Source organism: Giraffa tippelskirchi, chromosome 1 (assembly GCF_054371585.1).
Source record: "Giraffa tippelskirchi isolate mGirTip1 chromosome 1, T2T-mGirTip1v1.2.pri, whole genome shotgun sequence".
Taxonomy (NCBI): Eukaryota; Metazoa; Chordata; class Mammalia; order Artiodactyla; family Giraffidae; genus Giraffa; species Giraffa tippelskirchi.
The window spans coordinates 155,447,501-155,460,988 of NC_137275.1; the positions used below are offsets into that span (position 1 = coordinate 155,447,501).

The window sequence follows — 13,488 nt, forward strand, 5'->3', positions numbered from 1 at the left end:
CAGAACTGGGATGTGACAGTGTGGTCCCACACATGCATTCACATCACCTGGAAGAGCACAGCACTGAAGTTGGTTTTAATACTCAACGTAAACCTACTGATGACCTTCCAGCCCACCTACCTGCATATACACACATGCATAGAATCCTTGTTATATGCATGCATGTATATGTTTTTGTGTTTATCTTATGCATGATGTTTGTGTATTGTTAGTTTGTAGATAGTCTTTTTGTGGGGCCCTTGTAGGTCTGAATCAACTTTTGTATGAATGTGTCTAAGATATCAATGACTAAAATAATTTTTTCTGTGTATACACATACCATACTTGTATGGTGTGTATTATCCACAATTTTACATGTTTTGTTTTTGGAAAATCCACAGTATGTTTCAATATATGTCTGTACAGTGCATGTCATGTGTTGAATCAGGCTGCTTTTTCTTGCCTTGTATATTTTATCATCTTCCTTTGTGTTTTGTTCCAGTTCGCCGTGTCCCACCAAGATTCTCTATCCCACCCACTAATCATGAGATCATGCCAGGTGGAAGTGTTAATATCACCTGTGTGGCTGTGGGGTCACCAATGCCTTATGTGAAGTGGATGTTGGGAGCAGAAGATCTGACACCTGAAGATGATATGCCAATAGGAAGAAATGTTCTAGAACTGAATGATGTAAGACAGTCAGCAAATTACACCTGTGTTGCTATGTCGACACTGGGTGTCATTGAAGCAATAGCACAGATCACTGTCAAAGGTATGCTCAGTAGTTCATGCTTGGAGGATCTACGTACCCTCCCATCAGCTGACTAATGCCTCTACAAAGTCTGTTCTTGGAATCCTAAAATGAATCAGTTCATTGGGCAGTGTTTCACATATCATAGTCCAATCTTATTTGTGGTATCACGTTAGATACACATATCTAGGTAGGCAGATTCTCTCTTAAAAGTATTGACAACCTAAGTCATGATAATTATCAAAATATTTAAGTGGTAGCCAGGCTCAGGCACTAACAGGGCAGGAGGAGGAATGCTCAACACGCCCAGCTGTAATGGTCGGGATGATCTGTACGGGTTTTATATTCATCCAGAACCTCGAGAAGAGGTACATGACAGAAAAATCCAAGTAAGTGTTAATAAATGCTCAAAATCCCAGAAGACAAAGACAAAAAAAATAGAGTTGAAATCAACATGATCTGATAATAGATGCTTTAAATTTTTGATAGACCCTGCCATCAAAATGCAGACTGCAAGTGTGATTATATTCTGTTTTAGCTTCATCTCTCACCTTTTGTAGGTGAAGGACTCAACAATTTTTTTTTTCTTGAAATAAAGGTACTGGCTATAACCAAAGAATTATATGCCTTGGTTACTTTTGAATCAAAGGAGGGGAAATGAATATGCGAGGGAACCAGCTGTTTTTACGCAGTATTTATAGAATTTTAGAAAACTTTCCCAAAATGAGTCAGTATGAGAGTAACTTTAGATTCCTGCAAATGTCTGGAACTATTGCAAAATGAACACAAATTATCTTTCCCTTCTAGGAATTGTGATCCTAAAAAAAAATGGACAACACATATTGTAATCAGTGTCATACCTTTGACCAAATATATATACTTACTATATACCATATAAAATCAATAATGTGACATAAGAACAAGGTACACACCATTTTCAATATTTTATCATTTAAAATATTAATAGTAATGTTTCATTACATATAATTACCATACTAAGCATACTTTTACAGACACAAAACCTATACTGTATAATCAGCGTCACTTAGTGAAACGGAGAGTATCTGTTAAATATCAGTAAACACACACCTTTAATTAGCAATATTTTTACTTGCTTCAAGAATACAGAAAAGCATCTAGGGAAAATTCAGACTATCCACTTTCTTGCAAAATGCCAGACCAGAATATTTAAACAAATGTCTTTTTATTATTATTTTCCATAAAATCCCTTGGCCAAATATTATCATTCCATGGTTCTTAGAGTCGTATGCAAATATTGAATCACCTTTCCCATACTAACCATGTCAGCTTTAAATATTTGAAGATTTACTAAAGACCTTCAAGAATGCAAAAGCAGGAGTCACATTAAACTAATATCTTGTTCAATTTCTTATCTTTGTTTTCCTGACTCTTGCTACTTCCCTACCCCCTCCACCTCCAACATAAATAATAAAACGTGAGGGTGAAACTTTACGGCAAAAAGTGAATCGAAACTAAAAGCACCTTAAAGAGAGAAAGGACTCATTTATTCAGGTAGTCATTTCACAATGCTTGTTAAAAACCTACTCAGGTCTAGATAGTGTTCTAGGTATTGTTGGCGTAACGGTGTACAAGTTACAAGTTACAAGTTTGTTATTCTTGAAGAGTTACCATTGTAAGGAGTGTTGTATTTTATGTCTCTAAGTTGAAAAGGAAGGAAGAGTACTAAAGAGCTGTTTATAGGAATGTTACTTTCTGAGTTTTCTCTAAAAAATCAGCTTGTGAAATTCTCCTTTCTTCCCTAATACTACTACCTTTCTGAATCACTGTCCCGGTGAAGTGCTTGAATAGGAGGCCACCAGTGTAGATGGCTTTTATTCTTAGTTAGTAGCATTTTGAGTTGTGCTTTTCTTCTAAAAAAAGAACAAGATTTCTAAAATATGGATTTAATTGAAATGTTTTTCATGTAGCTGTAATATATTACTGATATTGAATATAGAATACATATTATGACAATAAATTATTTTAAAAAGTGATTTATGGATAGGCTTTAATTTAGTTCCTTCAGCACATTTTGAATATTAAGTAAAAAAGCATGAATTTGAAATTGATTAATTTGAAATTATTATTCTTTGTTACCTTAAAATTATTGGTTAGATAATTAATTTAAAAAATTATAATACTGTTGTCTATGTCTTACTTCTTGAAAACAAAATGAATACTCTTACAGCAATTGAATAACATTTAATTATATTTAAAATTTTTCTCACTTCAATGTTTATTAGTATTTAGTTGTGTTATTTTTTCAAAGCAAGAGTCTCATTGGCCAAGCTTTTGGTTATAATAATTGTAATAATTAGAACCACTGTTTCCTCAGAGTGCCAGATACATTCTAAGATCATTACTGGATTAGCTCATTAATCTTCACCACAAACTCATGAAATACAGTTACCCAACTGTACAATTCGAATAATACAATTTTTCCTATTTTTCACATGAGAAAGCTAAAGCAAACTGAAATTAAGCAATATATCCAGTATCTCATAGATAATAAGTGGTGGATTTCGTTATCAGCCCAAAAATGCAGTGCTATATAATACACTTCTAGTCAACTGGGGTTTGTCACCTATGCATGTCTTACTGTACATCCTGACCACTTAGAAAACTGTACTTTGCTATGATTTCATCTGATTAAATCTTCGCTAGATACATAATCCCATGATTCTAATACTAGAGTTATGGAATCTTGTGATTTCTTAAAGATGATGGGTGTTCATGGTCTTTTTTTCTCCCTCAAGCCTTACCCAAACCTCCAGGAACTCCTGTCGTGACTGAGAGCACAGCTACAAGCATCACACTGACATGGGACTCTGGGAACCCTGAGCCTGTCTCTTACTACATCATTCAGCATAAACCTAAAAATTCTGAGGAACCTTACAAAGAAATTGATGGAGTGGCAACGACCCGCTACAGTGTCGCTGGACTAAGCCCCTACTCGGATTATGAATTCAGGGTTGTTGCTGTCAATAACATTGGGCGGGGGCCTCCCAGTGAGCCTGTGCTGACGCAGACCTCAGAGCAAGCACCGTCCAGCGCCCCGCGGGATGTCCAGGCACGGATGTTGAGTTCAACCACCATTTTGGTACAGTGGAAGGAGCCTGAAGAGCCAAATGGACAGATTCAAGGATACAGAGTTTATTATACAATGGATCCCACTCAGCATGTCAATAACTGGATGAAACACAATGTAGCTGACAGCCAAATCACTACTATAGGCAACTTAGTGCCCCAGAAAACGTATTCTGTCAAAGTTCTGGCTTTTACCTCAATTGGAGATGGTCCTCTTTCAAGTGACATTCAAGTCATTACTCAGACAGGAGGTAGGTCTGGTTCTGAATGGGGAGCAGGGTAGAGGAGAAGAGTTGGTGCTAAGAAATGGAAGGGGCACAAACAAAGAACAAAGATAGTAGAAGTTTTAGTTTTTGAGATTTAGAGTTTCTAAGTAAGGAGTTAAGACATGTGAAAAGGAACAGGCATGAACACTGAAAGACTATAATTAATACAGTCCTTTGAGAAGAGAATGTATTTAACATCTTTTTTTAATTGAATATGGTTGCTGTACAATATTACATAGGTTTCAAGTGTACCATATAGTGATTCACAATTTTCAAAGGTAATGCTCCATTTATGGTTATCATAAAATATTGGCTAATTCCACATGTTGTGCAATATATCTTTATAGCTTATACCTAACAGTCTGTAACACTTACTCTCCTACCCCTATATATAGCATCCTTTCTTTGTGTATCCAAATGACTTGAAGACTTTCTGCAGGAGATGGATGAATGCATCCACCATGCAGCATTTAGAGAATAGAAGAAATGTGCTTCTTTATATTAGCACCGCTGAAAGGATAGTTCCAAAATTTATTTAATCTGTGGAGGAGTGGATAATTCAAGATAAAGTTAAAACCAAAACCATTTGTCAGGAGGCCTTGGCTATTTAAATGGCTTATATTTGCCGGGAAGCAGCTTGCTTAAAAATGAATGTTGTTGTTAATGTTTTTTGATTTTTTTTTTTCTTTATATGGGCTCACGGGTAAAGACAGTTACCAATATCTGAGATCAAACTTTGGGGCCTTATTCACCCATTTTACTGGATATTAGAGCAGACACCAATGATTTCATGAAGAAAAACTTGACCCTTCTAATAGTTTTATTTTTATAAGAGGATATCAGATTTCCGTGGTCTTAGATTCAAATTGATCAGTTTGTCATGGGATGAGTTTTGCCTGGGAAATCCCAAGGACAGAAGAGCCTGGTGGGCTACAGTCCAAATGGTTGGACATGACTGAGCATGCACACACATACACAGGAATAAACCATAGTGGCTTTCTTTTTAAGTTTATTCTTAAATATCTGAGAGCTGTTCATGAGACTATTTATTGTATTGGAGCCTCTTAAACTTGTATTGGGGCTTCCTGGTGGCTCAGATGGTAAAGAATCTGCCTGCAATGCAGGAGACCCAGGTTCAGTCCCTTAGTCAGGAAGATCCCCTGGAGAAGGAAATGGAAACCCACTCCAGTACTCTTGCCTGGCGAACCCCATGGACAGAGGAGCCTGATGAGCTACAATCCATGGGATCGCAAAGAGTTGGACATGACTGAATGACTGATGCTTTCAAACCTGCGTTACTCTGTGATTGTCTTGGCGGCATGCCATTAGTTTGTTCTGAGAATCCACATATGAACCATATAATTGGAGATCGTGTCTATAATCTGTAGTCATAGCTCATGGGTAATCCTGAGAATGAATTAATACATTTTCTCAGCTGTTAAAACTCGAAAAATTTATGTTTAACCACTGACTTGTTTTTATGTTGTGGACTTTCTGAATCTTGTGGCTGAGAACGTTTGCCTTGGCTACTAGAAATCTAGTATGTTTATAGCTCTCCTACCTTTATTTTCATACTGTTATTTGGTTCTTATTGGTTTGTTCATGGATCTATCACTTAAATATCAAAAAGATAACTGTAGAAGTGTTTTATCATAATTATACTAAAAATCATCCATATATCGTCTCGATTTGGCTTTTTTCCATTCTTCTGTGTTTGTTCTGTTAATATGCATGAAAGTATTACAGACTAAGTTTTTCATAAGTTTCTCACTGAAAAATGTAGAAATCAGTAAATCTCATTCTTTTTCTTGACTGAAAATAGTCAACTGTTGAGATTATTTTTTATTATACTATTCTAGCAGTTAAATCGGAGAAGGCAATGGCACCCACTCCAGTACTCTTGCCTGGAAAATCCCATAGACGGAGGAGCCTGGTAGGCTGCAGTCCATGGGGTCGCGAAGAGTTGGACATGACTGAGCGACTTCACTTTCACTTTTCACTTTCATGCACTGCAGAAGAACATGGCAACCCATTCCAGTGTTCTTGCCTGGAGAATCCCAGGGACGGGGGCACCTGGTGGGCTGCCGTCTATGGGGTCACACAGAGTCAGACACGACTGAAGCGACTTAGCAGCAGCAGCAGCAGTTAAATAACCATTAAAGATATAAGAAATTTATATAGGAAGAGTATATACCTATACTCCAGTTCTAGGTCTTTAGATATTTCAGCTTTTATACTGTAAGAAACTGATCTTAGTGTAACCAAGGTTTGACTCCATAAGTCCCATTTTTAGCTCTATAACCTTTGACAAGTTACTTCATCTCTCTGGACTTCAGTTTTCTCATCTAAAGCAATAACCCTCTTATAGAGTTTAGGGGTAGTAGTTGTTTTGTTTTGTTTTGTTTTTTTTAATTTTCCTAAAGCTGCTGTATAAAATGCCACTTCCTGGGTGGCTAAAACAACAAAAATGGATCATCTTTTGTTGTAGTGACTAGAAGTTTGGGAACCAACTGTCAGCAGGCTTGGTTCCCTCTGAGAGATGTGAGGGAGGCCCTGGGGCTCCCTCCTAGCTTTTGGTGGTTTACTGGTAATCTTGGCTGTTGCTCAGCTTGGAGAAGCATCACTGTGGTCTCTGCCTACATTGTTCATGGCCTTCTCCCTGGATGCATGTCTCTCCGTCAAAATTTCCCTTTTTGATAAGATATAGTCATAATGGATTAAGGCCCAACCTAATGAGACCATCTAATCCTGATAATGACTAATTACATCTAATGTAATGACTGATTATATGTGCAGTAATTTTATTTCCAAGTCAGGTCACTTAATAAGGTTCTTGGTGTTAGGAATTCAACCTATGAATTCCCATGCATGCACTGGAGAAGGAAATGGCAACCCACTCCAGTATTCTTGCCTAGAGAATCCCAGGGACAGAGGAGCCTGGTGGGCTGCCATCTATGGGGTTGCACAGAGTCAGACACGACTGAAGTGACTTAGCGGCTTCAACCCGTAACAAGACTATCAATTAGATAATGGACAGAAATATTTCATAACTTGAGTTATATATAATCATCATCATCATCATAACTAACATGCTGACATGCTGGGCAGTCTGCTTCTGGGTGTATTAATTCTTCCAACTCATTTAGATAGATGTGAAATTATCTCAAGTAAATTGAGGATCAGTAAAGGTAAAAAGATTCAGGAACTTCCTTTGGATCATAGGTTATTAATTGGACACTCTAGATTCCTTTAAGCACCATTATCTTTTCTGTTACTTTTCAAAATTTTTATTTGTATTGGGATATAGCTGATTGAGAAACAATGTTGTGATAGTTTTAGGTGAGCAGTGAAGGAACTCAGCCATATGTATACATGTATCCATTCTCCCCCAAACTCCCCTCCCATCCAGGCTTCCACATACCATTGAGCAGTTTCATGTGCTATGCAGTGTGTCCTTGTTGGTTATCCATTTTAAATATAGCAGTGTGTCCATGTCCATCCCAAACTCCCTAACTGTCCCTCCCCTGCTTCCTTACCCCTGTCAGCCATAGGCTTGTTCTCCAACTCTGTGAGTCTATTTCTGTTTTGTCAGTTCATTTGCATTATTTCTTTTTAGGTTCCACATAAAAGGGACGTCTTATGATATTTCTCCTTCTCTGTCTCACTTACTTCACGTAGTAGGACCTTCTCTAGGTTCCTGCATGTTGCTACGCATGGAATTATTTCATTCTTTTTATTGGCTGGTTATATTCCATTGTATATATGTACCATGTCTCTTTGTCCATTCCTCTGTCAATGGACTTTTAGGTTGCTTCCATGTCTTGGGTATTGTAAACAGTGCTACGATGAACACTGGTGTACATATATCTTTTCAGATCTTGTTTTTCTCCAGATATAGGCTCAGGCGTGGGATTGCAGGGTCATATGGCAGCTCTGTTTTTAATTTTTTAAGAAAACTCCATACCACTGCTGTACCAGTGTGTATTCTACCAACAGAGTGGGAGGGTTCTCTTTTCTCCACACCTTCCCCGGCATTTATTGTTTGTGGATTTTTTCATGATAGCCATTCTGGCTGCTATGAGGTGATATCTCATTGTGGTTCTGACTTGCATTTCTCTAATAATTAGCAACATGGAACATCTTTTCATGTGCCTGTTGGCCATCTGTATTCTTCTTTGAAGAAATGTGTATTTAGGTCTTCTGCCCATTTTGAGTGGGTTGTTTTGATACTCTTAAGCATCATGAAATATTTGTCAATTTTAGAGACTAGTTCCTTATCCCTTATCCTAATACCAATTGGTGGGTTGTCTTTTTGTTTCTTTTTTGTTTCCTTTGCAGCACCATTTTCTTTTAAAGTAATAATTTACAAATGTCTTATTTTTTTGGTTCCTACTAGGTTTTTGAACAGAGGCAAGAAATATAGGGTTTCAAGTATTGTATCCAAGAATTAAGTATGATTTACTTCTGAAATACTTGCAGTAGCTATTCGATTATCCCAGTACAGAGGTACACTAAACCATTTAGATAGGAAAAAAATATGCTTATCTAAAAGAAATAGAAAGAATACCTTTTTAATAGAAGGTTATTTTACTTGATCACTAAATCTGGCTCTTAATTTTCTAACTACAAATTTTAGCATGAATATCAAAGTGTTTCATATTTTTTTTCTTACGACAGGAGGATTTAGCTAAGAAACCAAACAGTTTCTGAAACTAAATTCAACCAAAACATAAGAATCTTTGAGAATCATGAGTATCCTTATCTTAAGAACATGGAATGGCAGACGGTAATGCTTTCAGTCACAATTTAATGTAAGATATAGAACTGATGTTTCAATAGACCATATTTTGATTTTCTGTATTACCAGGGGACATAATGTAACATAAATCATTACTCAGTGAAGGTAATATTGTGACAGGAGCAATTGAGTTAATGTGATCCAGGGACTCTGTACCTAAAAGAAAATCTAGATGAATGGGTCACAGATGCATTAGAATAGCTGTTCTCAATTTCTATTTAACTTTTTTTTTTTACATTAAAATATTTCCAGGAACCTTCCATAATAGTTGTAATTTTAATACCCATTGATTGAGAAGATATATAATGACATGATGACTTGTGCCTGCCAAGATCAATAGGCTAAGAAAACCTTCCAAAATGGCACAATGATTTGATCTGTTCTCCAGACTTAATTAACAAAGGTCATTTGATGTTAGTGGACACCTGCCAAATACAATGATGTTAGTTCTGATATAATTAATGCTGAGATGCTCTTGATTAGCTAATTCATGGAACCACTGCTCGGCAAAACATAAAACCATTATGAAATATTCTTTTAGGTTATATAAAATTTAAGTTTATGATTATTCTCACTAATATTTTATCTTTTCCGAACCTACAAAAATTCACGGGTCAGTAATATATCTATATGAACTTCTCAAATATATTTTAATTTTATATACAGAGAGCTATATATTGTATATCTACTTAATCTGAAAGGTACATTCATTTTGTTTCCTTTAATTCCCTGACAATAATATTCCTGTTTTTTGTTCAAAATCAGACTCTGCAGAAACGGTATTTAGAAATAAAGTGAGTTTAAGGGAGACATTATTGCTTTTGATTTTTTCTAAGATTACTGTCATACATATTGATATAAATGGAGTTGGTGTAAATTCATAACTTCTAATAATATAGACAATCAAAATATCCATTTATTGCTGTTGTTTAGTCACTTAGTTGTGTCCGACTCTTTGCGACCCCATGGACTGCAGCACACCAGACTTCCCTGTTCTTCACCATCTCCCAGAGCTTGCTCATACTCATGTCCATTGAGTCGGTGATTCCATCCAACCATCTCATCCTCTGTCATCCCCATCTCCTCCTGCCTTCAGTCTTGCCCAGCCTCAGGGTCTTTTATGAGTCAGCTCTTTGCATCAGGTGGCCAAACTATTGGAGCTTCAACTTCAGCATTGTCTTTCCAATGAATATTCTGGGTTGATTTCCTTTAGGATTGACTGGTTTGACCTCCTTTTAGTCCAGGGGACTCTCAAGAGTCTTCTCCAACACCACAGTTCAAAAGCATCAGTTATTCCATGCTCAGCCTTCTTTATAGCCAACTCTCACATCTGTACATGACTGCTGTCAAAACCATACCTTTGACTGTAACTAACGGACCTTTGTTGGCAAAGTAATGTCTCTGCTTTTTAATAAGCTGTCCAGGTTTATCATAGCTTTTCTTCCAAAGAGCAAGCATATTTTAATTTTATGCTCTAGTCACTGTCTACAGTGATTTTCGAGCCCAAGAAAATAAAATCTGTCACTGTTTCCATTGTTTCCCCCTCTATTTGGCCATGAAGTGATGGGACCAGATGCCATCATCTTAGTTTTTTGAATGTTGAGTTTTAAGACAGCTTTTTTACTCTCCACTTTCATCAAGTGGCTCTTTAGTTCCTCTTTGCTTTCTGCCATCAGGGTGGTATCATTGCAAATCTGAGGTAGTTGATTTTTCTCCCAGCAATCTTGATTCCAGCTTGTGCTTCATCCCGCCCAGCATTTTGCATGATGTACTCTGCATATAAGTTAAATAAGCAGGATGACAATATACGACCTTGACGTACTCCTTTCCCAATTTGGACCAGTTCCTTGTTCCATGTCTGGTTCTAGCTATTGCTTTTTGGCCTATATGCAGGTTTCTTAGGAGGCAGGTAAAGTGGTCTGGTATTCCCATCTCTTTAAGAATTTTCCACAGTTTGTTTTGATTCACAAAGTCAAAGGCTTCAGTGTATCAATGAAGTAGAAGCAGATGGTTTTTGCTGGAATTCTGTTGCTTTTTCTATGATCCAATGGATGTTAGCAACTTGACCTCTGTTTTCTTTGCCTTTCTAAATCCATCTTGAACATCTGGAAGTTCTCAGTTCATGTACTGTTGAAGCCTCGCTTGGAGGATTTTGAGCATTACTTTGCTAGCCTGTGAAATGAGTGCAATAGTGTGGTAGTGTGAACATTCTTTGGCATTGTCTTTCCTTGGGATTGGAATGAAAACTGACTTTTTCCAGTCCTGTGGCCACTGTGGAGTCTTCCAGATTTGCTAGCATTTTAAGTACAGCACTTTCCCAACATCATCTTTTAGGATTTGAAATCCTAAAGATGGATTCCCATCACCACCACTAGCTTTGTTTGTAGTGATGCTTTGTATGGCCCATTTTACTTCACACTCCAGTATGTCTGGCTCTAGGTGTATGATCACATCATCGTGGTTATCCAGGTCATTAAGATCTTTTTTGTTTAGTTTTTCTGTGAATTCTTGCCACCTCCTCTTAATATCTTCTTCTTCTGTTAAGATCATACCGTTTCTTTCCTTTATTTTGTGCTCATTTTGCATGAAATGTTCCCTTGGTATCTCTAATTTTCTTGAAAAGTTCTCTTGTCTTTTTCAATTCTATTGTTTTCTTCTCTTTGCATTGTTCACTTAGGAAGGCTTTCTTATCTCTCCTTGCTCTTCTTTCAAACTCTGAATTCAGATGGGTATATCTTTCTTTTTCTCAGTCGACTTTCACTTCTCTTCTTTTCTCAGCTATTTGTAAGTTTCCTCAGACAACCACTTTGCCTTTTTGCGAATCTTTTTCTTGGGTATCTATTTATAGTCAGTAATATATTCCCTTAATTATGAATATTAGTGCAGATGAAACTATCACATAAACTTTAAATGATTTTAAATATAAAACATTTTGGTTAAAATGATTATTTTCTAAATGTATGGATTAATCATCCGGAGTTTCCATAGCTTTAACTTCTGGCATTATAATTACTTGCGACTAGTTCACCTTGGAAATACGTGGACCATATGGTCATTGACAGGGGAAGTATTTGCGTTAGAAAAAAACATCTCTGTTACGGAAAAACACTTTCGGAAAACATGTCTGTTATAATTTTCTCATGTATGTAATTATATAAGAATGTAAGGTAACTATATTTTACAAAAGAAGTACAAATAAAGCTCTGCTGCTGCTGCTGCTGCTGCTGCTAAGTCGCTTCAGTCGTGTCCAACTCTGTGCGAACCCATAGACGGCAGCTCACCAGGCTCCGCCATCCCTAGGATTCTCCAGGCAAGAATACTGGAGTGGGTTGCCATTTCCTTCTCCAGTGCATGAAAGGGAAAAGTGAAAGTGAAGTCGCTCAGTCATATCCGACTCTTAGTGACCCCATGGACTGCAGCCTACCAGGCTTCTCCGTCCATGGGATTTTCCAGGCAAGAGTACTGGAGTGGGGTGCCATTGCCTTCTCCAAAGCTCTTCTAAAGAAATGTAATAAATTAACATCTTAAACCTGTGCACTGAATGTTGTTCATGCTAATGGGACAATCCTAAAGCTGTTAAATGCTAATGCGTGTCTTTTTTCTGAACTTTCTTTAGCAAACACATCTGACCTCTGATTCTTCTATGCATTCAATAGATTCTTGGAGAAAGTACTGATTTTTATGTGCAGATTTTAATAGTATAGGTCTTTGAAAGGAAAATAATTATATACATTCACTAAGTAAATATTAATGAGTGGCACCAAACATTAAACATTTTGAAGAAGCAAAATTGTTTTAGAACTATGATATTTTAGAGACATTGTGCTTTAGATTTCCAGAATTTTTAAATCTTTTCATTACTATTAAATGTATATCAACAAGTCAATATAGGCAAATTAGAAAGACAGATTTCCAATAACAAATATTTTGAACCCTATTTAAATGCTTTTTCTAGGTTGTTCAGCAGTGAGTAAAGGAACTATGGCTGTAAATACAACTGTAATAAAATTTAACTTTTTCTTATTGATGTTTAATGACAGCTGAGAGCAAGATTTATGCAGGTGCTTGTGTATTAAGTACTACTTTTGTCAGAAATATATCTGTTGCACTTACAAATCAGACTCCTTGTTTGAATTTGGTTTTGTTTTACTACCACTATAATTCTGGCTGTTGTTTTTATTATTGTTGTTACCATTTGTCAATATGCTAAATACTCACATTTTAAAATATGTACCTTATTAGAGCACTAGCTATTTTAACAATAAGGTGTTTGATTTTGGTGGTTTTTTTTTTTTGGTCTCTTTGGTACATTTCATATTTATACTATGGTGAGGTAAAATTGTTTTCTAGCCAGCTTATATGTGTGCTAACCTGTTTCTCTTCTAAAATCTACTGAAGTTTGATTTCTTCTAATTATTAGAGTTAGATGTCATGCAGATTTTCTTTTCACTTATTATTCATTCTCCATTCTTTTTGAGTTGCCTTCAGATATTTGTATGGAGCATAATTGTATTACTACACAAATATTTTACATTTCTCAATGGGTTATATAATCTTATTTTAGGGAATTGATAACTCATATTTAT

At 36.4% G+C, this 13,488-nt stretch overlaps 1 protein-coding gene and 1 long non-coding RNA gene across 18 annotated transcripts in view; one reads left to right on the plus strand and one right to left on the minus strand.

Annotated features, from left to right (window-relative positions):
- Positions 1-651, minus strand: part of LOC145510167 (uncharacterized) — a 2,949-nt gene extending 2,298 nt beyond the window's left edge. The window contains exon 1 of the long non-coding RNA XR_014056848.1: positions 558-651. This is a non-coding gene — a long non-coding RNA (uncharacterized LOC145510167). The remainder of the gene's footprint in view (positions 1-557) is intronic.
- The window catches only part of PTPRD (protein tyrosine phosphatase receptor type D), a 1,686,434-nt gene that overhangs the window by 1,472,505 nt on the left and 200,441 nt on the right, over positions 1-13,488 (plus strand). For all 17 annotated transcript variants that reach the window (XM_081500246.1, XM_081500327.1, XM_081500294.1 and 14 more), the window contains 2 exons: positions 482-751; positions 3,508-4,089. In XM_081500246.1, the coding sequence (XP_081356372.1) occupies positions 482-751; positions 3,508-4,089 (852 nt within the window). The remainder of the gene's footprint in view (positions 1-481; positions 752-3,507; positions 4,090-13,488) is intronic.